This window comes from Zonotrichia albicollis, chromosome 1 (genome assembly GCF_047830755.1).
Source record: "Zonotrichia albicollis isolate bZonAlb1 chromosome 1, bZonAlb1.hap1, whole genome shotgun sequence".
In the NCBI taxonomy this organism is placed as follows: domain Eukaryota; kingdom Metazoa; phylum Chordata; class Aves; order Passeriformes; family Passerellidae; genus Zonotrichia; species Zonotrichia albicollis.
In genome coordinates this window covers 37,233,882-37,260,712 of record NC_133819.1, presented here as the reverse complement: position 1 = coordinate 37,260,712, position 26,831 = coordinate 37,233,882, and the positions used below count along the sequence as shown (strand labels likewise).

General features: G+C 38.9%; 3 protein-coding genes across 6 annotated transcripts in view; 2 read left to right on the top strand and 1 right to left on the bottom strand.

Annotated features, from left to right (window-relative positions):
- The window catches only part of EFHB (EF-hand domain family member B), a 56,045-nt gene that overhangs the window by 2,149 nt on the left and 27,065 nt on the right, over positions 1–26,831 (top strand). The window contains exon 2 of one of the 4 annotated variants that reach the window (XM_074538320.1): positions 25,400–25,505. The exons of 1 other annotated variant lie outside the window; for it this stretch is intronic. The gene's annotated coding sequence lies outside the window, so the exon portion shown is untranslated. Of the gene's footprint in view, positions 1–25,399; positions 25,755–26,831 lie in introns of all 4 variants that reach the window. 2 more of the 4 variants (XM_074538317.1, XM_074538312.1) reach the window with 2 other exon arrangements.
- On the top strand, positions 1,802–26,812 carry PP2D1 (protein phosphatase 2C like domain containing 1). Its single transcript, XM_074536141.1, is given in 8 exon segments — positions 1,802–1,913; positions 4,712–5,312; positions 5,314–5,343; positions 5,345–5,471; positions 9,058–9,085; positions 9,088–9,254; positions 9,896–10,061; positions 10,064–26,812. Coding segments are annotated over 8 exon segments (1,341 nt in total). The 3' UTR covers positions 10,174–26,812.
- Positions 10,965–20,912, bottom strand: RAB5A (RAB5A, member RAS oncogene family). Its single transcript, XM_005480928.4, has 5 exons — positions 20,750–20,912; positions 17,294–17,445; positions 16,109–16,231; positions 14,207–14,300; positions 10,965–11,845 (listed from the first exon to the last, which is right to left on the bottom strand). The coding sequence occupies exons 1-5, from the start codon at positions 20,910–20,912 to the stop codon at positions 11,730–11,732; spliced, it is 648 nt and encodes a 215-aa protein (XP_005480985.1). The 3' UTR covers positions 10,965–11,729.

The following is a 26,831-nucleotide window of genomic DNA, read 5'->3' as shown; positions in this document are numbered from 1 at the left end:
CCTTTCTCCTTTCTCCAGGTGCCAGCCAGCACCCTTGATACAACATTGACATAGATATTATTTCTGTAGGATGAAGTTTCTGTGGCTTAAGCACATCTGGTTGTGCAAACTCAGTCATGGGCCTTCCACATATCTGTGTGGGGGACCACCTGGAAATCCTAGATTTTCCAGGAACTAGACACACAACCACAGGCACCACTGCTAACCCCTCAGCCAAGAAGCAGAAACTAGACAGGCTAAAAACTTGCATTTGGACTGACTGTAACAGTGCTGTGTACAGCTGACAAATGCAGAGGAGCCCTAGGAGTGCAGCACCAACCCCAGATGGGATCTGTGGGGTGAAGGAGGCAGGAGGTCACTGGGACTGCAGAAGGCACAGTTACATTATCACCATCCATTCTACCTTCTGCCACAGCTTTCTTTGTGGGTCCCCAAACCCTCACATCTCTCACCTCCTGTGCCAAGGCTGGCAGGCTCACGATCCTCACTCATTGTTTCACAGCCTCTCTGCCCCACACAGGCCCTTGGGGAATAGCAAACTGCTACTTCTCCCTCACTGAGACTGACCCATCTATGAGGAAGAGCTGCAAAATATCTGGAGTGTAGAAAGAGCTGGTTTGTTGTTGTTTCACTACTCCCATTTCCCATTTTGATGCTTCCTCCCAGCTGAGGAGCTGCAGCTCTGCACAAGTGGACAGTGTAACAAATTAGAACTCTTGCCGAAGAAGACCTAATGATGAGGACTCTTATTTTAGAGGGTGGCACAAAACCAGAGGGCCTGGAATCCCGGGATTCCAGTTTTGGACAACACTTTAGGAGATAAATAAGGAGACTAATTATCTTAATTTATTCCATAATTATTTTAATCATCAATCACTTCCTTCTTTCTTACCTATTATCAGGTTTACAGGTGGGAGTACAGGATTCCGAGTCCCGAATGTAGGCTCTGCCCCTGGCATTCTCCTGTGACTCACAAGTTTGTCTTTATCTCTTCCCACACCTATCATAACTAGACTTTCTTGAAGCTGCATCACTGCTTCTGGGGATGCAGTAAGTAGGCTATACACGCACACCCAAGTTGACTCACTTGGGAGAAGATGTCTTGCTCCTTCTGCACCATTCCCTCTGTGGATGGTTTTAGAGAATGAGAGGATCAGCTCTGATAAAAAAATAATGGAAGGTATAGGGCATGGCTCCTGGGTTAGCAAATGAGTTTGTTTTTCCATGTGAAGACTTTTTCAGAGGCCTTTGGGGAAGGCTTTGTACAGGTTTTCACAGAAGATATTTGCTCTTTGCTGCTTTGGCCAAAGGTGACCACGTGGACCTGGGACCTGCTAAAGCAGCACCCCCAGCAGAGGCTGGCTGCAGCTGTGAGCAGGGCATGAGCTGCACAGCACAGCCACACTGCACCAGAGCAGTGCCAATGCCTCACTGCCCACCCTGCGTGGCTCCTTGACTCATGCTGGTGGCATCGGGCACCCTGCAGTTCAGGGACAGTCCTGGCCACTCTGAGTCTCTGTCATGGTTGCTGCATGCGAGTGTGATGCATCCACTGTTTTCCAGAGGAGGTGCTGCTGCAGGAACTGTGCTGAAGGTGACATGCAATGAAGCCATGTCCTGGTGTCACAGGCACATGGGAAGGAGAGGACTGAGAGGGAAGCACAACCTGAGACATGAGCAATAAGTAAATAGGTACATTAGGGAAGCAGGAAAAGACAGGCAAGGAAGCTGGTGCTCATTCAGCAAGAATTTGTTTGTATGTACTAGTTGATAATATTTTGATGAGAAACTCAGGGAGACCATGACCTCCATTTTACATCCCACAGTCCTTCTCTGCCTCATCACCCACAGGCAGGCATCTTTCCAGCATTGGTTTCAGCAGCAACGACAGTCACCATCTTCTAAGACCACAAGTATGTAGCAAATAATAAAACCCCCAAACCTAAGAGAGGAAGGAGTTCAGGCCTGGAGATTGTGCAAGCTAAGTTCTGACTGTGTCAAAGGGAAGTGAGGAAGAAGCTCTCTCTGGGTGGAGATAGGAACAACATGTATCAAAGGGAGATAACTGCATTTGGGACTAGGCTGTTCAGATACAATTCAGATCTTCCATCCTTAAAGCTCTGGAACATCTTCCATCTTTGGTAATTAAAAAAATGATGGTTGTAGTGCCAAACTGCAGAAACGGAAAATAATCTTGCCTTACCTTATTAACAGCAAGCAGCTCCAAGTGTCATAGCTAGAAAGGTTTTCCGAAAATATGAGATTTACTGAGACAATGGTATCATCTGCCATATGAACCTCATGCTCTGCATCATTCTGTCCCTTTTAGACAGGTCAGTCTATGGCAGACTAAGCTCTGACCAGGAAGCTCTTTGTTATGACACACAGTAAATACAATTTTTTTGCTCTTGAAAACATGCATAATCTCAAGCTGTGGTTCACTCCCCATTCTTCTACATCTAATTTCTTTTTATCTGCTTCTATTTTCATCTCAGAACATTAAACTGTGTTGGGTTTTGGTTCCCTAAATAGGCACAGGGAAACTGCAGTGAGCTAGAAAGCTGAATTTTATCTTTCACTGTGAGGCTGGCAGTGCCTTAGCTTGGTGTATTGTTCTGTCAGTATCTCACTGTTATCCTTTAACCTGACAGCAAAAAAACCTCCCAGTCTGTATTTGTTCCTGATGAGAGAAATACAAGGAGAGAAGGACATACAGACTAATCTTTTTACTTTATTAGAGATCAGCAAAGCAAAAGTTTATTTTTAATATTTTAAAAGGTTTTTAGCTATTAACATAAGCAATTTATGCATAGCATAAAAAATTAACATCAGGACTGCCCTTTTAATAATTATAAGCAAAGTTATTGCAACTAAAGTGTTACAGTCTATCCTGCTACATGAATTATTATTAATAATATTAATATTCTCCTGATTATTTACACATTGTAATTAACTGGGACTGTTTTGGTGCTTTGAAAATGTGATTTCTTAGCACTTACAGCCACTTGTGGTGACACAAACCCATGTAAAATGTATGTGAGTGTTAAGAATTCAGTTTGCTGAGATAAAACTAACATTTTGCTGAAAGTTATCAATTTCCTGTCTCTAATCCAAGGGGCTTTTATATACACATAAAATGGGTTACTATTTAAAAGACTGACAAAAAATAGCTTACGAGGTGTTTTGCATACATTAGTCCTAATTTTTCTCAGGCTTGAATGCATCATTGTAATGAAAGCACTGAAAAGTCTTGTGACATCTCTGTCTCAAATTCAAATTATGCAGAATAAAGGAAAAGGGATCTGCACAAGCAGCTTTACCCATGCACCTCCTTACCTTTCCCTGCTGGAGAGGTGCAGCATCTTCAGGGGAGTCTGATGTTCACCCCTTGTAGAGAGAGACTTTCCTATAAACTGATCCTACAGCAGATTGAGAGTTGTAGCCAGCTGCAAGCCACCTCTGAAAGGATAAGCTATCTAAACTGTCATAAGGGGTTTTTAAGTGGCTCTGCTTAATATCAGCCTTTGCAGAAGATATGTTGTAACTGATCTACCTCAGCTGATCAGAGGCACTTGATTCATTAAGATGTATTAGGATTAATTTCAGCTGGAGGAGGTTAGGGCTTTGACTTTAACATTTTATCTAACTGCCATGACAGAAAAGAGGCACACATTGAAACACAAACTGCAGAAACCCCTATAATACACCGGTGATGGAGAGAAGTAGTAAGACCAAAAAAAAAAAAAAAAAAAAGTACTAAAAGTACTTCCTAGCTGAAATCCTGCAGGAAGAAGCAGGTGCAAAATAGTTTATTCAGGTGTGACTGTATGGAATGCAAAGAGAGAGTCCCAGCAAAGGAATGATGTTGAAGTAGAATGAAATTCCCAAAGGCTGCTCTTGTAATGTGCCTGTGGGGTACTACTGCTGCTAAACTACCTTCCCTTGCCCTGGTGATGAATTATCAGCAATTAACAAAGATTAACTGAAACAGAAATCTCAGAGAATACAACCGCACATGCATTTTTGTCTGATTTTTCTCATCCATAAATGCTAGATACTAAAAAAAAAAACCATAATCAACTTGAATATAAACACTGTGTTTTCATACTTAGTAGATACATGAGGCATAGGCTGGCAAGCTTAGCTGCTCACATGGTGTCAGGATTTTGTGTTATGGTGTCTATGCATGCACATCACGTGCTGGTTTAGGGGGAGAGGATGTTATGCAAGCAGCAGTTCATATGAAATTTTCCAAGCCTGAAGCAGAAATCACTTGGGAAAAAAATTTAGGTAAAATGGCTTAGCTGTTCCTGAGAATGGGATTTGGAAAATATTTTGTTTTGAATGTATTAAGCCAAAAGGTTTTTTTTTTCCTAGAGAAGCTCCAAGACGGTCAGGTTTTAAACTACCACTTGGCAATTTGGCTGAAATGGCATCAGCAGTGCTTCTTTTCATTCTTGTCAATTTGCCCAAACCAGAGCAAGTTACAATATGTAGAAAGCAGCACCAGTTTGCCCATGCCAGGTAGAGCCATGCCAATGCGCAGGTAGTGAATTCAGACAGGTCCCTCTGTGCCACCAGGGCTCCATCAGGAAACACCTTGCTCGGAGGCTCTCCAGCTCTGACCCTTGGCTCTGCAGCATCAGGTGCCAGGCCTGGAACAGCACTGGGGGTGCACAGTGACGTGAGACAGACTGAGCTGATGGGGGAGGCTGGAGCAAGGAGCTGCAGTGGAAGAACTGGAGGTGCAGGGGCAGGGGGAGGCCACAAGCTCTGGCTGGAGGACAGGCAGAGAAGCTGGTGCTGACTGGAGTCAGGTCCTTGCAGTACCCAAAATTCTACACCACTGAATTCTCTGAGATACATAGGCAGAAGGTTCATTACTCACTTGAATTCCTTGTGGATAATCCCACTCCCACACCATTTTGTGATCTTGCCAATATCAACAATCCCGGTGCTTCTAAGAAAGTAAATGATTCTTTAATAAAAGCATTACTGATTTGCTAAGATAAAAATTCCACATGGCAGAGAGACATGGAAGACAGGTTTATTGCGCTGGACAACCATGAAAGTAGGTCAGGTACATGCTTTCTGAAGATTCATGATGGTTGTCACGGTGTGACAGCTACAGAAACAATTGTAGCAAAGCTTCCACTTCTATTTCTTGAACAGCTTTCTCACATAGATTCCTCCCACAAAAATAAAAATGACAAAGAGCAAATTCTAGAATTTTTTGCCAGACTAATCAAGGCAGATTACAGGAAAAAAGAGAAGAACCAAGCAATGAGGAGACCAACAAGACCAATCTATTGTGAAAGTGTATGCTAAGTCCTTTTGGAGAATGCAGATTTTTACAGCTGGGAAGGAATGAGGTTTCCAAAGTTCACTGGAGTGGTGGTTCAGCGGGAAAAAGAATTCCTAGAGAAGAGATGGATGGCACCAAAGAAAACATCCTGAAAACAACACACACAGCCCATTAGCCAGGACAGCCAAAGGTGCTGCTGGGCTACTGCATGTTGCTATTACAGGTAAGTATATTCCATACCAGGATTTTTTTTCCCCATCATCCAATTAAGTAAAAAAAACAAAAAAAAAAAAAAAAGCAAGCCTAAATTAATCTAGAGATTTGTAGATTTGTTGGCAGTTGGTATATGGAGATAAAAAGCAGCAATTCCTTTAGCTTGACAATGTGAAGGATACAGGATAAATTCCCTCAGAACTGATACTGCTATCAGACCATAGTATTCAGCTTATTAGATAAGTAGCCTGAGCACAATATTTGAATTAAAGCATTTAATTCAATTTACTAATGTAAAAGACAGAGATAGGAAACATTCCATAATATACAAGTGACCTCTGTAAGAATAGTATGGTTTTGGTTGTTTTTTTTTTTTTTTAAATCAAGAGGTTTAAAGTGTCATCACTTTAGGACAGGCTTCTGATTTTTGATGTGTCAAAGTCCTTGTGTCAATGAAACATGCTCAAGATATTAGTTAAATTAATCTGTTTCATTGGACTAAGTGTCACCACATTTTGCTACCAGCAAATTGAAAACATGATTTGAAGGAATAATCTGAATTATTACTTTCTGAAATAGAAATCTGTTGTATTTTACTCCTATGAAAGAACTATTCAGACCTGTTTCCTTATGAAGTAGAACCTTGCTTTTCTTTAGTGAATAATCAGTTATTTATTACAATCAGAAACAATGATACATTCCTAAGGATTCTTCACCCACCCCTGCTACAAGGGACATTACAAAAGCTTTTGCAGACTGGCAACCCCAGTCAATGTATCTTCCCACCGGGTGATTTTTGTTACCAGTTAACCACTTTCCTGTAGGTAAAACAGCTGTGAGATTACAAGCAAGATACTTGTTTTCCCACAAAGAAGTGCACAAGCAGAGTGGGTAAAAAAAACCACCAATGTGTATAAAAAAAGCAGGTGAGTGAAGAGTTCCAAATGGATTTGTGTCTGCAGCTACATTCTCTTCCAGCCTCATGCCTGAAGCACATGCCCTCTGCACCACTTCTCTCTTACTCTCCCTGGCATTAGTAAGGAGTGGCCTGACACTGCAGCTGACATCGGAGGCACTCTTTCTTCTGTGATGTGTGCATTCACACAACTTGTAAGACTTCTTTATATTTCTCCTATGGAATTTCACCAAAATTAATGAAGAGGGTCAAATATCAGTAGAAAAAGGGAGAACCATTTGAGAGACTTCATTGTGGTCAAGACAAAAAAAAAAAAATTCTACATTTGAAAAAAACAATTCCAGATATTGAAAAAAAATACTTTTCCTTAACAACAACTTGCAGTCATCTGCCAGCCTGTAAACACTGTAAACCAACTTTATCATGCACTGACACTGCTCTAGGTAACTGTGGTATATCTCATCACCTCCATTCTTCAACGCTTGCTGCTACAGCTGTACTTTACTTCAAATAAGCTTTCTGCAGCTATGTGACCTTGACTGGTACAGGTATCAAAACAGGTAGTTCAGCACTAGCTCAGCTGTTCTTACAGGAAATGCAGTCACACCTTTACTGGAATACAGCATTAACTCACAAAAAAAGCTTCAGTGTTTTCAGAGGAATTTGTTTCCACCTTATTGGAAATACATTTTATTTCAAAGAGACTGATTAAGGCAAGAACTGAGGCTGGGTGAATTCTTTACCAAAATTACTTCTGGGTCTGGTTACCTGCCTCATCCATTCCTTACAGAGAGGGTTTCATGCGGACTGCAATTAAGGATAACAAAAATTCAAGCTCTATTAACAAGTTAAGGTTTGAAGTTCATCAGAGGTACTTTAGATCTTTTATGATTCAAGTCCACATTTCTGAATCACTGCTAAATACACGTTTATTTAATCTAATACAATTAATTTTCCACCAAATGTACCACATCAAAGGAAAGCATTCACACAACATGAACTTTCATTTTTCCCCAAGGAGTGCATTCTTACAGAAGTACAGACATGTTTCTTCAGCTCCAGGTAAGCCACTAAGGAGGATGGTCAGATACAAGGAGCAGGAGCTGGTAACATGGGCTATCTTCTTCATTTAGTCCCACATTGACAGGTCAGCTAAGTTTTGTTGATTCTTTTGCCCTGTCTCTGGTTTGCAGACAAGAGAGACTTGCATCCAAAAGGGACTGGATTTTACTCTTTCTCGCAGTCAGATTGTTCCACAGGGGTCATATTATGGCCTTGGTCAGGCTTACAGTTGGTGGTCTTGCTCCAAGGGTTTAAAGGATATTTTACATATTCTTCTAGCTCTCCATGGAAATCAGAGGAAGAAGGGGGAAACAAGCACAAGGAAACATACAGAGCAAAACTTAAGGCATCTAAAATTTATAAGTAATTAAAAAGGTGCATCCTTCAGTTTGGTATTTTGAATCACTTTCTAATTTAAGGCAGAAGAAATCTGCCTTCACAGACTACACACAGCTGTCTCCTACACTCGATGATGCCAGTGCTGCCCAAGAAACAACTACTGTGTAAGCAATGCCTACTCATACACCCTTTTCAGAGGTCTGGGCCCCAGTCTAGCCAGATGATATTAAAAATACAATATAAATGAACACACTGCAGCCAGCTTCATGCCTAGAAAGTCACCACATCCCAAGGAAGTTCCTTCTGCCTGGCATTGCTTTTGCCCTTATGCCAACACATTGGAGGGAACTGAACACCTCCCCTAACACAAGAAATGGTCTCCCAGGGCAGCCACAGAGGATCTCAAACAACACAGCACTTTGGTTCAGAGCTCCTTTCTTTATGCTCTGCATTCAAATCTGACATGACCAGCCTCCTGCAGTGCTGCAATTACTAACACTTTTAATTCTCAGATTTTAGAAACGTTGAGGGACAGGGAAAATACCTCTTCCTACTAAAGCCAAGAAATTAGTTCTCAACTTCCCACAATGACTAAGAATTCTTGCTCCCTTGGGTGCCTCAACCAAGAGATTTAAGGCATCCTGTAAGTAAACAGTAAACCCTACATCATGTCCAAAGTATTTTCAAGTACTAGAATTTGTAGGCTGCCAGAAACAGTCTGAGCTGAAACTTCTTGCTGAGCTCAGACACTTGAAAGCACATGTTCTCATAGGAGAAAAAGTATTTAAGAAAAACAGAGAAGTTGCATGTTGACTGGCTTTTAAACTAGAGTGCATATTTTTCATATTAGACTGCACTTTAAGCTGAATGAAATGTCACCTAAATCTCCTCATAAGAGTTTATTCGCAGTCAAAGAGATGAAGATTCCAGAACAGTCTTCTAAAGAATGGAAAGGGAAAATCCACAGACAACTTTGCTGTAAAACCAGAAACAGATTCAATGATGGACATATTGTTGCATGTGAAGTAGATTATTAACTATGATCTCAGGTTTCTTCCCAGTCCTTAACAAAAGGCTGATACTGTAACAGCAGTATCTTTAAAACACCCAGAGTGCTATAAATACTATTTAAACTTCAGATGATGTATGTGCAGTCTTACGTAAAAATGAAGTCAGGTCTTTCAAGAGCACAGCACTTCCAATGTGAGAGAAAACACTTCAGAATGGTGGAAACATCAGCACTAATAAACCAGATTTGTAGAGGGATACCTGAGAACTACAAGGGCTCTTGGACATCACAGAGCTCCAGTAAAAAGAACATGTGTTATATCTGTACTTCATACTGCATCTGTCCCTATCAATGTTACTTGCCAGTTTCTTATTTTGACTTCTAATGGGTTTGAGGGGTTCTGGATTACCTAAAGTACTTGCACCAACTCTTAACATCCACTCATTACTTGAGAATGCATGAATGCTGTTCAACAAAAGAGGACACCGTGTCTCAGTATCTAGTATCCCTCACTGGAGACAACTTAACTGACTCAAAACACTATTAATCATCTGCAAGATAGAATACAGCTATTTTATTCCAACCAAAGTATTTTTCAGAGTGACTCAAAAGGCAACCTGAAACAAAATCAGTGAAAATGTTCCAGGAAGAATTACAGGCATAGCAAAAATTGAATTCTTAATAAGGAAACCAACGACCACAAAAATCAACCTAATCCAGAACTGTCTCTTTTTAGTAACAATGAAGTAAATTCAAAGAACAGAGATACACTGCTCCAATTCTAAACACAAGGTGACTCTGAAGAACTCAATTTGATGACAGAAAATTTTATCCAAGTTTTCATCCACAGTGAGACTTCAGAACAAGAAGAAACCAACACTTTCTGTGCAATAGGTCCAAGTCACAGCTATAAACAGCTGCAAGAGAATGTGCTGGCATCAAGGTCTAAAGCAACGAAAATGCCCTCAAAATAGACAAAACCATGCCATCTAATTCTGACTCAAATACACAGCTGGCAGGAAAAAATGGACTCCAATTCATTTGGTGACAAACTGCAGGTGATGTTGGTCAAGAACTGCAAAAGACTGTATCACCACTGGGTTCTAAACCACCACCACAGTTTGAAAAAGACACAAAAATGTACCAAATCAATTGCAAATCACAAGCTGCAGAGGAGACAGAGTCAGCTCAGAGACACTGCAATGCAACAAGTCACCTTGTGAACAACTGGCAAAGACTGCATTAGCTGCAGGTTCAAGAGACGATATTACTATTTTGATCATACTTCTAAATGGATGCGATAAGATACCCAATTACCTCAACATTTAAAGATTTATCACAGGATAACTGGAGTGCCACAATATATATAGGACGAGCTTATATTTAGCTGTGCCATGAATTTATTGTAAGCATCTTAAATGCTGACCCATACAGTGAATCAGACATCTTGTCTGGAACTGTACAAATGCAGTAAAACCTCCTGAAACTCTGAATAAGAACCAGTAATCAAAATTTTTTTAAACCACTTTATTCAAACCTGAGCACCTCAATATAAAACTAAACACTGGTGAACTGTCATTTTTCTTGCTAAACCCAGATTACTGCAAATTTAAAATCTGCACAAGTAAGTTTCTATCAGTTCAACATTTAAATAGACTAATTCATCTCTTCTGACACACTTTGTAGATTTCATATAATGAAAATAACTAAAAGAATTAGTGCAATATACTGGACTGATCAAAATAAAATGTACTTTGGAAAACAAAGTTGCGAAGTTCATTACTGACAGACAGCAGTACTTATGTTACAGATACAGGAGCATCATTTATTACTGTTCTAGCCATAAAGGAAGAACTCAGAACCCCCTTTGATTAGAGAGGAAAAAAGTTAGCTTTAAGTAACTGTACATTCTGTATACCTTTAAGCAACTCTTAAATATTACAGAAAGTATTAAACAAATGTAGACTACAATGCAGAGTACCTATTTACAGTACATTAATATTCAAATTTAAAATCAAGTTGGATGTACATAATCGTTAGTGCACTATTTTTTTTTCCTTAGGGGAAAAACAAACTGTAATGGCCAGCAATGATCAGAAACAAGAAAGAAGTCACAGACACCAAGTTTGTTGTGGTTTTACTTGAAGAGCTCTTACAGTTTGTAGAGGACAAAAAAACCCATATCCTAAGTTGTAGAGTTGAATTTACTGGTCTGTACCCTCTGAACAGATTAGAAATGAAGTTAGACTTGATTCATCACTAATTCATTAAGATAACTAACTGGGTTGATATAATTTACATACAGTGTACCAACTAAAACTCCACTTTCTGGCAAGCATAGGATTCTTAAAATTGTTAATGCAAGTATTATTTGTAATAAAATTATTAACCTATGGAATGTATAACTAAACAATGGATACCTGCAGAAACAACTGGTTGCATCAATACTGCAAATAAGTTTAAGTAATTTTTAGACCCTGTTTCTAAGGAGGTTTTAAAGCACAATTGAGAATTATGAAAAGACCCAATTCTATTTATTATAACAGTGATCAGTATTGAGGCTACAGGAACTGGCCAATTAGGTCCACAGAAAGTAGTTCTTCTACACCTCTAATAATAACAACTGATTTTTAAAACCTTTCAACTGAAGGAAGTTTATTCCGCCTCCATCTCTCCTCTACTGCTGAAACATTACAGCCAGTGGTGGATACATGCATGTTAAAATTTTAGGTGAAAAGAAAACTCTGTATCATGAACTTGACTATTATTGTAAGTCTCTTCGCTGTTTGGAAGCTGTACTGGACCAGGTTAAGCACTCCAATTCCATGGTTATTAACAGTTAGGAAGCAGAAGAATATTCAGAACAGTTTAAAGCAATTGATCTTTTAGTTACTACAACATTGACTCTTGGGTGGTTGTGTGGGTTCAGTAAGGTCTACTCCTCTTCCTCTGGCAGAGCTGGCTCCTGCATTCTGTGGTTCATTCTTGGGCAATTTTTTTGCTGTAAGGTGAACAGGAAGTAAGAGTTAAACCTGAGATTTTACTAAGATTAAATCACCTGAGTAAAAAGAACAACATATTATAGGCATATCAGTGTACTCATTGTATAATCTGATTTGATTTGGTGCACTGGTAATAAAAGAAGTGAAGACACTTCTTAATGATTAGCTACTTTATGATTTCCAGGAGTGAAATGGCATTGGGAACCTGAGCAGTAAAATGTATCTGCACAGGTGTGCTATGCCAGTAAATGACAGCTCTAGTGGGAATCCACCCACACAGAACAGGCTTTAAGATCAGGATGTTAGTGCAAAAAGATACAGAAACATTGAAAAGGCACAAAACACAGACAGAAATGGGTCAAACAGTTCCCAGATATTCAGCCAAGTAAGTGTTTGCAGACAACATATAAAATGGCCCTCAACACCACATCAAGCCACTCCTGGTTTTTTCCTCAAGCTGTCTTTTATCTCCAGTTCTTATCAGTCAATTGACTGGTAATTTCTTTGTTGCCCTTGTAGCTCCAAGGTCCCTCAGTCTTAACACAAAAAATAAGGGTGAAAGCTGTCGCCCTTCTGAGCAGTAGCTTCTCCTGGATTTCTCTCCATCAGAAAATCGCTAAGTTCTACACAAAAGGAATTCCATGGGCCTATCTTACCAGGGCCCAACAACCACCCTTGTTCTATAGTTTGGCTGAATGGTTTCACTCCAAAGTAATTACTTCTATCAGTTTTTAAAAGAACTTTTTCTAAACTGAATGAAACCAAGCCAAAAAAAACCCACAGAGCAGACATCAACATGTTGTGGTGCCAGATAACCTCAGGGTGCTGGGCAAAAGGGTGGGCCACAGGGATCCTCTGATATCTCCTCCAACTTGGACTGTTCTACAGTTCTGTGGTAAAACCCAAGAATCCACCTGGTACTAAGCTGCTGAGCCAGTAAAAAGGGTCAATGCACCAATAGAAAAATGTCTTCAGAGCAATGTTTTGGATTCTAGAACTGTATCTAGAACTGAATTAGCATTGGGATTTTTTTAACTGGGAGTTCTGAATGAGTGCTGAAGCAGTCAATTTAGAAGCAGCTGCAGCTTGCATCCAACAATTCTTTCAACATTCTCATTTTTAATTTTCTCTCAGCTTTAAGATCATATTTATACATGGTCCTGAAAATTGCATCTATATTTTGCAGGCCATTCCAAATTACATGCAATACTCATAACGTCATCAGAATTTCCATTCAGAGTCTATTACTGCACAGATCTTGTTCTGATGCACTAACAAAGCTGAATTTCACCCCACTGATGTAAAATTTTCACATGGCCAAAAAACATTGCAGACAAAACACACAGTTACTAACTGGGCATTTTTTCCCTCAAATTTACTTTACAGACTTCATTAAAATATGGAGACAAGAATTATTGTTGATATATCAAATTTTTTAAAAAATCAGATGTTGGGGATTTTTTTGAACAGGAAGCAACCTGCACTATTAAACATAATCTTGACATTTCACCCGAATAGTACAGTTGAGCATTTCTGTATCATTAAATGCATGCTTATCTTGAACATTTATGACAAAAATATACTTACCTGTCTGACAGTTAAGTGTCTGTGTCTATCCCCCTTTTCAATTATTTACAGTTAATATGAAGCATGTACTTATTATAAAGTGTTGCTATGTTGATAATTTAATTTGCATCTGCTGGAAGTTTGAAAGACACCAAAAACTACCTCCTGCTCTCCTGGCTTGGAAAGCAGAAGATCAAGACCTTTTTAAAAACATTTAACTCTAACATCAATGATGTTTTTTCACAAAAAGCAGGTTAGAGAGGTGCAACAGACAAAACAGATTGAGTGAGGTTATTTGATGCTATACATTACTACTACTCACTATCAAAGCATCTACTATAATTAAGACAACTACTAAATAGATTAGTGGCCAGCCTAAAAATGAGTTCTTTTTCCTCCACTTTCATGAGTCTATTAACACTTAAATACAATTTTGGGTATCAATGGAACACAAAAGTTCTTGGTTTATACTTACCACTACACGCTAGCATCTTTACAGAAATCCCTACGATTATGTTAAATTAAAAATATATGAGTAGATTTACTTTTCACATGCAGGGTCCTATACTTATGACTTGGACACTGAATTTAAGCACACATTGCCATCTTTGGCACAGCTTTTGGATTTCAGATAGATGCTTAAATAAAATTAAACAAATGAAAGGGAGTAAGAACACTTCAATACCAAAAATAATTCACATGAAAAACAAAGATCTTAGGTTAGGAAGATTGCCATGGTCTGAATCTCATGAAAACCATTCTCTTTAAAGTTCTCGTTTTGTTCATAAACTCACCAATTGCCATGAATATTTCATTTACGTTCATAGATGTCTTGGCAGACGTCTCCATGAACAATAGGCTGTTGTCATCTGCATAAGCCTGTGCTTCCTGAAAGTTAAAATAAGAATACATTTCTATTTTTTTCTTATGAAGTAAACTCAGACAATCACTACACACTGTACTTTTAACTGCTACAAAAAAACAATCTCTACATCATTTTGAAAGAAAGACAGTTTGTGGAAACACTCATCTCACAAATTTATACACCAGTTATGGAGAAGTTACAATTTCACCAATCAGTTAAACAATTATAAGTGGAATCTTAAAGATCCCTACTAATCTTAAAAATATCCAGGTGGAAAAATCTCAGAAAAATATAAATCATAAATGAAAATATTTATGAAAGAGATGCAGAACATTAGCTCTGATAGTAAGAACAAATAAGCTTCAAAAGTGCCATCAAATGTCAGCAAGTCCATTACTACCCTGGAAAAAGGGAGCCTGTGAAATATCTTGAATCTTTGAACCACGGAGGCAGATGGATCAGAACAGTTTTATTATCCTGATATAAATTCACAATTACAGCAAATAAGCAGTAATCAGTAATTTGCCATGTTACCTCCCTTTTCAGTATGAATTTTAATCTGATACACTGCTCTTAAGAACCATATTATTTCTGCCATTGCTTATTAGTCAGTTCAGCTGAGAATCTGCAGCTTCTTATGATTATGTAACTGCCTTTGCATTCAATAAGAAATCCATGAAAAAGCTGAACTACAGAACACCTTTGATGATCATAAGAATAATCGACGACTCTATAATTAAATGACACCTGCTAAGATCTATGTAATTCTATCTGAAACAACACATTAACAAATACTTAGAAATCTAATATTTGATTTACAATGAGAAAGGCCTGTCAAGCCCACAAGGAGCCCACAAATACACAGTAGCAAACCCCCTAACATTTGAAAAACATTAAGACTGTAATTGTTCAAGAAATAGTACAGGAAGGTCTACTTTGTTAGTTAAATGTGATTACCTTATTGACTGCAGTCATGTATGAAATTTTTGCTAAATACCACAATTTTTCAAAAAACACCAAAGCCGCCTGTCAACTGTCACAGAAGTATAAAATTAAAAAGCTGGCAGAAAAACACCTAAACCACTGCTAACCTTTTAATTCAACTCTCTATTACAAAAGGATTCATTACTATACGCAGCTGTATCTCAAACAGTGACCCCAAACACAGATTAAAAACCATCAATTACTGACTAATAAATACTATCTTAATTCAAATTCAGTCAATCGTGAATGGACCAAAACTACCTGCTGTTAGTTTAATTCAGTTTAAAGGCTATTTTCTGATGGCTTGATTAAACTTTCTAGAAGATAAAATACACCAGTGAGAGCACAGCTGTAATCACTAAACCAAAAGAAATGCCAGGAAAAACTCAATTAAAATTTCAACACTGCTTCAACAGTACAGCCTAAGCAAGTTAGGCACATCAATCAGCTTTGTATCACACGATAATCAAAATTCTCCGTCTGACAAGCCAGACAGAAGTTACTCCTATCTCATCCACTGAAACTCTAGTTACTGGTAATTTTGGGTAGGAGAAAGAAAGAGGTCACATCAAAGAACAGATACTCAATTAGCCTTAAAGATAAGCAAATAAATTAATTATTCCTCAAAGTCAAATTAATTATTCCAAAAAGCCTATTCCTCCATATTACTTGTACAGAAATAGGTTTTTTGGTAGCATGTATAATTTAATTAGTCTCAGTTGACATTTATATTTAACAGCATGACCTCCATAATAACTAGCTAGGCTATGCATATAAGCTCCCCGTAGGTTTATTTACTATCTGTTCAAACAAAATGCAATTTCTATGAACAAAATTATGTACATACCTGGAAATCCACAGCTCTTTTGTTAGCTAGATCAGCTTTGTTTCCTGCTAAAGCTATTACAATGTTAGGACTTGCTTGTCGCTGAAGTTCTTTGACCCAATTTTTCGCTCTGGCAAAGGATTCCTGTTAATGATTATAAATGATGCAACTGAGTTTTATCATCCTTTTTTACTCACCTATTATCCCCATCTCTGTTATCTACACTTCAAGCACAAAATGCCAATGTAAGGCTGCTACCTTAGTCCAAAGGCACACTCCAAATTGCCAATTGAGCTTTTAAAATGAAACATTCCTACCTTAGCTCTCAACTGTGCTTAGTTGGGATAATCCTGAAGTAAATAGGTAGGAAGAACTTTGTGCAGACAGAGTAAAGAAATAAGTGGTTAAGAGAGAAAACAGGAAATTCAGTTTCTCTGGAAGATTCAAGTGTATGAACAGCTACATTGAGAAGGCCTCAAAATTACTTTTTAGTTACTGAGGACTGTTCATTATGTTACATAATTTCTGTGGTTTTTTTGAGAGACTTGGATTTTAAGTCTAATTTTATCAGAAACTAGTGAAGCTTATCTCATCCAAGTTCAAATAAAAAGAAATCTAATAACCTTTGGTTTTGGTCTCAATAGCTTGTGCTACCTTTCCAATCCTTAATCAAAATGTGCAAAAATACTATATTAAAATAATGGCTGCATTATCAGAAATAAAGGTGCCACCAGCAATGTGATGAGAGTAAAAGCTCAAACTCCGTGAACTGATTTAAGGGGGGGTTAGAAACATTTTTATAAGAGGATTTCTCATCTTCTTTTCCCTCTTTTTAACAAAAAAACCACCCCAAAACAAACAAACAAACCAAAACGCAACAACAAAAAAATCCCCAAAACCAAAAAAATAACAGCAAACAAAACCCCAACTCTAGAAACAGTCTTTTAGCCAGAAAAGTTTAGACACAAATTGACATTACATAGTGCAGTATGAAATGAGCAATCTGGTCCAGCAGAAGGCATCCCTGCCCATGGCAGGAGTGTCGGACTAGACAACCTTTAAAGGCTTCTTCCCATCCAAACCATTCTATGATTCTACAAAATGATGAACTGATTTACATAAGCCAGTGAGAAAAAAAAACATAAAGATCAATGCCAAACTGGTAACTCCCCAATCCCCCTTGTGCATCCCTGCTCCAGCACTTACCTCGTTTGTGATGTCGTATACCACTATAGCTGCTTGTGCTCCTCTGTAGTACATGGGTGCTAAACTGTGGTACCGCTCTTGCCCAGCTGTATCCCAAATTTCAAATTTTACCGTTGTATCATCCAGACATACAGTCTGGGTTAGAAAAGCAGCTACAAAAAAGACAGAGGTGCTGAAACCAGAAGTTTGCTTGTATCTCTATATTCATATATAGTTATGCTCACAGAGATGCAAAATATTTATAGCCTACTATTAAAACACAACAGGTTTGATGCAATCATTATTTACTATCTCTTCAAACAAAATGCTGACAGTCTGACTCTGATCAACACAGAGGAGTTATTTAAACAACTGGACTTTCCTCAAGTTAGACATAAGAAAGCAAAAATTGGAAAAAAATTCCTTTTTCATTATAGTGAAACTGAGTAACCATAAGCCTTCTCTAAAAGCTTCTAGATATGGTCTGTTGAAGCAGGATGGATACTAGAGTACCAATAACAGCATCTCATCATGCTATAATCCTAAAGTTCAGATATTTTCAATTCTACATATTTGTATTACTTGATTTGCATCTTAAAACTGTGATTTTTCAGCTCCTAACAACTTTGCCTTAGCTAACAGGTCTGGAAGAAAGAGGCACTTCTTTAAAGTTCCTGTTCTCAAAGCAGCTGTATTTTTGACTTAGCAAGTGATCTCAAGAATTAATTTCAGCACAATTCCAACAGCCTGTAGTTTAAGGAAAACTTGCAGCCATTGCTACTACAGCTGAATGCATTACCATAAATAATGGTCTTCCAGTTAGAGAAAATACTAACTCATTCCAAGTCTTCAAACAGTTACTACTAGTAAAATTTTTCCATTCACATTAAGGTACAATCAGAAGTATGGAGGTGAGTGCCCACAGAAATCCACATTGAAAACTAAACTACAGAAAGCCCACTATTTAGCTGAAGCAGGAGTTCTGATCACTAGGCACACTGATGGACTGTGATCAATTTAAATCAAATGGATGAAGAGACACTGATCCCTAACACTTGCATACCTGGGATTGCATCCTGTCCTACATACTCTGAGAGTGTATGAATCATTCCAAAACTGCTCCAACCTTCAACACATCTCATTACAGAAACCAAAATGAAGCCACTCTTGCTCTGTAAAGGATATTGTAACTAGCATACAGAAGTGTCCCTGTCTCAGCTGTAAGCAGCAGCTGCATGGTACTTAGCTGCTGGCTGGGGTTAAACCGTGACCAGAAGCTGACTCCTTAAGTGGTCAGGTGCTCCTGCTTCAGGGGTATTAGCATCCATCACAGATGAGCAGGCAGGCTGGAGAAGGTAAAAGCTTTGATGTTCCAATGTTAAATCAACATAAATCTCTCCAAATGCTACATATCTGAACACTGGTAGAACAGGCTCCACTTGGCAGCTCCCTAAGCAGCCCAGAACCAAAACAGAGTGGAAAAACACTATGCATCCTGCACTAAAATAAGTGTTTTCTCCCCAGAACCAGCTCAGTATTATATTTCTCCAAGGCAGAGACAAGATGTTAAGCAAGCTGATTTTCAAGTTCTCACAGACTTTATTCTCTTAACAAAAAAAAAAAAAAATACCTACACTGCATAAATGAAGGTATGTACTTGAAAAGAGAATTAAACAAGAGGTTTATTTTTTGTAATCCTCTTGTTTTTGTCAAAAGTAACATTTCAACCACTTTAAAATAACAGTTAATTTCTGCAAAAAAGATAACTTTCTTCGACCTTGCCAAGGCCATAGTAAATTGACAATTAATCATCTGTTAATTATCTGAAAGTCTATCTTCTTTAACAGCCATACTTTTGTCTTAAGCAACTAACAGGCCTTGCTACACTAGTCTGAAGTGGCAAAACCACACCACCACCATCCAACATGTCTGCCTTTCACTGCAACGCCTTTCAGATGTTTTTATCCAGATTCACAATGCACATAAGCCTCTCTTTGTATACAAAGAAAATTATGCCTTAGGCAACTACAAGCCACGGAGTTAGACAGCTTTCTCTATAGAAAACTTTTCTGAATCCCAACATTGCTGCATGTAATAGCTCTCAGCTGTATTATATAGCATTTCCTTGTTTCTATTTGATATAGAAGAAGCACAAGTTAACACAGATCACACTAAACTTTATATATCTGAACTTGAACTTAGGCTCTTGTTTAACCTTTGCTTAGATTTTGATCAGTGTAACAGGGTTTGGGCTATTCCAAACACTAAAACAAGAAAAAACTAAACAGAGGTTAAATGAATTTTGAGATCATTGAAATGGAACAACGAATTTTACTTAAATTTTAACTGTATTTCTAAACTAAAGACCTTGGTGACATTGGAAAGTTAATTCACAACACATCTTTGAGAAAGTTCTCTGTATTACCACACAGCTGTTTATCAGAGCATACAGAAACTTTCATACCAACACCTATCCTCAAGCCACGATAAAATGCACTAAGCCAAAAGTGTGCACTAGCAAGATTGCTAAAGCAGAAAATATGTGGTTGTCTATTTATGCTGACAGATAGAAAAAATAAACACATGTAACAGCTAGAAATAGGGCAAAAGAAGAACGCAATGAAATTCAGCTTGCATTTATTTTGTAAGCTTTCCAGCGTTTTTACATTTCAACAACTGTTGGTGTGTGAAGACACATACAGACCACTGAAAGGCCTTCACATAAATATTACAATGGAACAGGCTGACTCATGCAAGCTGCAACAGCAACTACTGGAGAGTAATTATCAATTCACCAAATCCAAACTTTGTAAAGTCTGTATGTTGTTAGGTAGTTTTAGGATACATTTAAATCTATCCAAGGAGGAATACAGCTCAAAGCACAATTAACTCCAAAACACAATATAACTTAAGAAATCTGCCAAGAGAAAGAGTGTGATAAAAGCTGTTTAAAGCTAAACAGATTTTTTAAAAATTCTGGTAGCCAGCACCTGCTTTGTTTGAAGTCACAAAATGGACAAACAGCACAATAAATTCTGTGATTGCTAACACAAAAATATATCTAAAAATGTAGCAAGTTCTCCAAAATCAAAGTCAGAATGCCTAAGTGACAAATACAAGCTTTATGGAAGATGCAATGCTTGGGTTTTTTTCATAGAAACTAAGCTCATAATACTTACTAAGCAGTTATTTTATGCATTAAGCACGCAGCACAATTAAAAGAGCCACACACCCACTTACAAACAAAATGTAACATTTAGCCCAGGTTTCAAAACTATGCAGTTCAAGACACCTTTACTACCTCCATTTGAAAAGGATCTTTATGTTTAACTCAAAGTCATAGTTCTCAATTACTGACACAGGTTTGAGCCTTGCTGTCAAGGATCACTCCAGAAGTGCCATTACATTTAAGGCTTTCAAGGGCAAGGACAATATAAACACATAACATGAAAGCAATTAACAGGGTAATTTTCTCACCTCCAATTGTACTTTCTTGAAATTCATGAAACTGTCCTTTTACAAAACGAAGCACCAAACTTGACTTGCCAACTGCAGACTCTCCTAAAAGTACTAGTTTAAATTGGCAAATTTTATTTCCAGCATTTGGCCCGTTGGGCCTTGTCGCTCCTCGATTAGCCATGTCCAAATTAGAAAGCAGTCCTTTGTTTCAACAGCCTTTGAAAGCAAGTTCCACTGAGATCTGAATCCTGGTTCTTCTGCCAGTAACAACCTATTTTGTGAAAAGACAGTGGGTGCATTAGATTTACAAACCAAGTAAGACAAGTCTCATTCACTAATGCAATTTATTATGTATAACTTCACCTAGTATTTACCAAATTCAGCAGTCCAGACTACAGGTACCATCATTTCTAAGTTGTCAACTATAGCCAGAATTTATGACACATGAACCAGTTATCTTCTTCAACACCTAGTCTTCCCATCAAAGCTTCAAATTAGCACATTAAAATCCAATTATGCTGCTTTTTGCAAGACCTCAGTCTCCTGTTACTTCTTAACAAATCAGGACTGATGTATAACACAACAGGTTTAGACTTGCAAATTGTCAGTAAAATAACAAATGACAAGCAGGAATAACTTTTCATAATTATACTACTGCTAACCAATATTCCAAAGTCAGCACTGCTCAAGGATGCTAAAAAACTGAGCGATTTGGGAAAACTCAAACACCACAGCAGCTTCTTAGCAAGTGTAGCTCATCAATTCACTTCTATCCCACCTATCAAACACAATTTCCTTACATAAAAGTACAGATCTTCACACGCAAACCATTAATATCCTCCCTAATTAACAACTGTACTGAGAAGCAAAAGTGAAGCCTTCCATATGAAAACCAACTGACCAGTAAGAATTCCAGGCCACTTTGCACAAACTACCAGATAACTACTGTACAATGATAAATTTCTATTTCCAATAGTTACACGTGTCCTAGATCAGTATAAACAACAGAGATTTTGGTAAGGACAAGTATGAACAGCGTATTGCTTAGTCTGCTTACTCTTCTTTCCAGCTGCTTAAATTAACCCCACCCACAGTACTTATTCATATAGAAAGGAAAGACTTTAGACTCTGCTGGTACCACTTCTGACCCTAATACTTATGCTTTTATACACTTAACAGTAGATGCAAAACAAAAGACTCTCAAAATTAGCTCATAATTTTGTCCTGCTCCAGCTGATAATTTATTTGAATTAAGCACACTTTGCAGGAATACAGCTTTTTTAACATCTAGGATGTGAGTAAGGTTGGAGTATGTGCTCCTAATGCAAAAAATGCCATAAATTCATATATTGCAAAAAAGTAAGGAAACATAATACTTTCAAATTACTTCCTGTTCTTCATTCCTTGTGATAAAGCAACTACATTTCAAACCAAACAGTATTCTTTAACCACCTTCCTGTTTCAAACACAGATCAGGCACTTGAGCATTCCAATTTTGCTACAGGCCTAGCTCAGATGCCAAGCCTCCCTTCTCCTTCCTGACTCTCCCCTTCGCTCAACACAAGTCCTGAAGAACCTTCTTTCCTGGAAAGTGTTTCAGCAGTCTAGCAGAACCCTAAGCTTCAGTAAGACACTCCCTTACAAGCTAATATTCATGGAATAAATGAGAACAAAAATCTTAGCATTATTTACAGAAAAACGTAACAGCTGAAAAACAGGTACTTTATTTCCAATTGTATCCAGAACACAGGTTTTAAAAAATATTTTCAGCATCTTAGAGACACTTATTTGTTCATGTTTCTCCTTTTCTCATCTCTCTCAAAATAATTGCCTTTCTTTGAGGTAGAATATAACAACTTGGCATTCTGTCCTGAGCTGGTGTTCCATTTCACTATTACACTAAAAAATACATATTTTAAAAATTTCAGTTGTGCAGCATAATCTATCAAGTATTACCTTTTAGCTGTATATTCTTGGAAACATGTGAAAGTATTCCACAGTGAAAGAATGAAGCAAAAAAGCCCCTGCAAATCTTACCATCGTTTGTATTAACTACCACATTAATTCTATACTAAAACTCTTATTCATTAAACTAATTTTGGTAGTATTTCAGAATATGGGAATGGATCCAGTTATTTTAAAAATATCAGACCTTTCATCCTTACACCATAAAACGATTTTGCACTAGTAGAGTGTTGGCTCTCAGGCAAGACTCTTCCCCCCTCCAAGCTGTGGAAATATGCTTCAGAAGTTGTGGAGTGATTTGGATAAAAATGGATCAGTGACAACAGTTAATCTCTCCCTAATTGTACTACAATAGAGAATGCAGCAAGGCATAACCAAAATATAGGTGGTTCAGAATACTGTCAGCCATTTGTTTATCTTTTCCTCTGGAAAAATAATGAAGACAATTAAGTTATTTTTGTTTTAAAACGGGAAAAAACCCCATCTGTTTGCTGTAGCATTCCAGTGTGTTTGGACAACCATGAAATAATTTAAAATCCTTTAATCTTAATATGTCCCATATTCTTCCAGACTGCAGCATTCATAAAAACATAAGGACAGCATCCAACGACTGTGTGACTTGGTACTCCTGGGAGCAAGTGACTTCTAGATGACACACAGTGAGGAAATCAAGTCACTGCACAGGTTACTCCCTATGACTGATATTTTTGCTAGTTGTTTCCCACACAGAGAGCAAAATGAGGTATGAAAAAAGAACATTTAACTTGCATAATATTTATCAATTTCACCTGAGCATTTATGGCTGGTAGTTATTTCAGATTTTTACCACTCATGAAACAGTAACTACTACCCCTGGCAAAACTACTTCAAAACTACAAAGCCAACACAGGTTGTCAAGAAGAATATCTAGTTTTATTTTTATAGATGTCCAAGCTACAGAAGCTGTAGTTATCAGAGACCTTCAAAGTTTACATTCTTACAGCATCCCTCCTCTGAAATCATTCTAGACAGTCAGACATCATGTACAAAGACAACCAGCTCTCAAGCTGATAGCAGACCACAGGACCTGACAGGAAGGCCATCTAAGAAACATACTGCAAACCTCATTCATTCAACAGTCACATCAATACACCTAATAAATTAATAATGAATCCTACTAGTCATACCACCCACTTTTCAACAGCTCAGGATAAAAGAAAATGCAAGACTGAAAACCTGATAGAGCACATCCAGATGATTGTGACATACTAAAAAAGTCGCTAACACCTTCTATCAGTGTATATGGAAATCATAATCTTTTGAGGTTTCAGATGTTACCAATGGCAGCACACTTACACAAAAAAACAAGAGAAGTACCTGCTTGATGTGAAGAGAAGCAGCACTGCAGCTTGACACAGCCACTGCAGAATGGTTTTGGCCTGGTCTTTTCACATCTGTGAGCTGAGCACACAGTGCCTCACCAAGACTCAGAAGTAGATTTCAATGCTACAGTTCCCCGTGCACACTCCAAGTCTCAGGTCACATTCATTCTTCTATTTCTTAATTCATCAGTAAAATACAAACCTGGAGAACCCAGGAGGAATAGTACACTCAATACCCTACACATACACTGCAAACCCAGATCTGGGAAAAATTTCCTGGGGAAAAAAAATCCACTGATATGGCTCCCTTTCTGCTCCTCTTCCAATTTGTATGCAATGTAATCAATAAGTTTGGAATATGTAAAGAAAGAAAACCTGGGTAAGACATTTTCATTCGCTACACGAAGGCAAGTACTCAACTGCTTGACTTGAAACAAGCTCTTAAACTGATACATATGGGAGTTACAGAAGTGACCTACTAATATAAAAATCTGTTAAGAAAATACTAAAATTTTTTTTGAGATGGATGGAAATGAGGGACATTTTCTTACTTTTGTCGAGTTTAACATAAAAACTCCACTTTGCAGTCTTGGGCAGTACAAATACATGTCACTCTGCTAAGTAGGAACTTGCACTCTTCTGAATATTTCCCTCATGTCACAGCAGATCCATGCTGAAATGCCAGAACACAAAGCCTGGAGTATATTATTAGCCAAGTACTCCAGGACATCCCACCAACTAATTTACTGGATGCTGTTTCTCCAGAAGAGAAATTTGTATGCTGTTGGACAGTCTTGAGTTTTATTTATTAAAGGGTCCAAAGTATTTTAACAGATCCAACACAAATCTTATTATGCCCGAGTCTGTGTACAAAATACCAAAACAGCCCCAGCCAATACCTACAAACTCTCAATTTAATGGCATAATTCAGTCATGTAAGCATAAGCACTGGACTATTTTCAACTACAATACAGCTAATACAGAAGTATCAAAGTAACACTGGTGACAAAAGCCAGCCTACTGAAGAGATTAAGACAGTGAGCACTGTTCCTACAATTAATGTGATTAAGTGTATTATCAAATAGAAAGGCTACACAAAAAAATTCACGATAAATTTAAAACTGGAACATTCCACCACTTTTATATCTCAGAGCAAACAACACTGTTTCTTACTAATAAACTTTTGTATGCTGCATCAACGGACACAAAGCATACAATGCTAAGGCTGCAACTATTATCTACTTGAAATTTCTTGATACTGGACTTTCTTGAACGTTTTAAAAGGCAGTAACCACAAAGGCTTATATATTAGCCACTCCTACTAACTCAATTTTCCTTCCAGGTTCATCAGAATTAGTGTGGCACCTTACTGCAGTGTTCAAGACAGTGACAGAGATAACCAGCAAAATGATCATCATATGTAAGCCGTATTGAAACATAATGAGACTGTAAGTTAAACAAGTGAATCAACACAGTTGCTGCAAAAAAACCATAGCCCTACAATTAAAGGTAACAGCCATCTAATAAGCTCATCCGAATATGAATGGTACCAATTGCTTTCAGATAAACTGGTTTATCAAACAGGAAATGTAAGTGATGACTACAATACCATTGTCTCTAGCCACCTCACTTCAGCCAACATCTACCTTTTCTAAGTTTCCCATTATAGAAGAACAATACCTACATGCCATCCGTAGGTAAGCATGACTGTAACTCTGAAGAGACACTATAAAACTGGAAAAAATTTTTAAAAATCCATGAATTTTACTTCGCCTGAACGTTACATGAAAGAAACTGATTAATTTCTGCCGCTTAAATAGCTGTTTAGCCTCTCAATGCCATCCCCAAGCTCTGAAAAAGGTGCTAAGGTAGAAAAAAAAATCATTAAAAATGCTGAGAGAACAGCCTTTCATGGCCCTGTCTGGAGGATTTTGATAGTTCTTGTGCAATTCAGCTCTCCTCTAAAACACAAAAAGCTTAGGTTTGTTCCTCTACCCTACCCCAGCTTTGCGTCTAGTTCCAATTCCGTGCGAAGCAGAAGATATCCAGCACACTAGGCCTGTCGCGATCCCCCCGATGGCGACGCATTGTCGGGAGCATTTTACTTCCCACCTAGTTCACTGTGCTTCTTCCAGACGCAAGCGAAAGGGAAAGCGAGGGACCCATCACCCAGCCGCCCCTTCCATATCTCACAAGCACCTCGCGGGGCACAGCCCTCCCGGCCGGCCCTGGGCAGCGATACCTCTCCGCAGGAGCGCCCGCACGCAGGGGAGGATCCCCGCTCTCCCGGGCCCAGCCCCTCCAACCCCCGCCGCCACCTCCCCTCCCCCGCGGCTCCCTTCCAGGCACAGGAATAAGGGGAAGTGGGAAAACCGGGGGCGCCATTTTGAGCCGGGAAAGGAGAGAGCAGCGTCCCCTCCCCGCACGCCGGGCTGCCCACCTCGGCCGCCCGTGCCGCGGCACGACGCTCCCGCGGCGCCGGGGGAGCGGCCGCCGCCAGGAGCGCGGACAAGGCGCGTCCCGCCGCCGCCGGGACCCCCCCGCGCCGCCACCATCTCCTCACCTGGCCGGGGTGGGGGAGCCGGGGCGGCGGCGCAGCGCTGTCCGTCCGTCCGTCGGTCGGGGCTGGCGGGCGCGCCGGGGCAGGGTGGGCGGAGGAGGGGTAAGAGGGGAGGCGGCTCCTCGGTGGGGGCGAGGGGCGGGGGCGCAGCCGTGCCTCACCCAGCCCCGCCGCCGACTTCCGCCGCCGCCTCTGCCCCGACCAAAACACACTC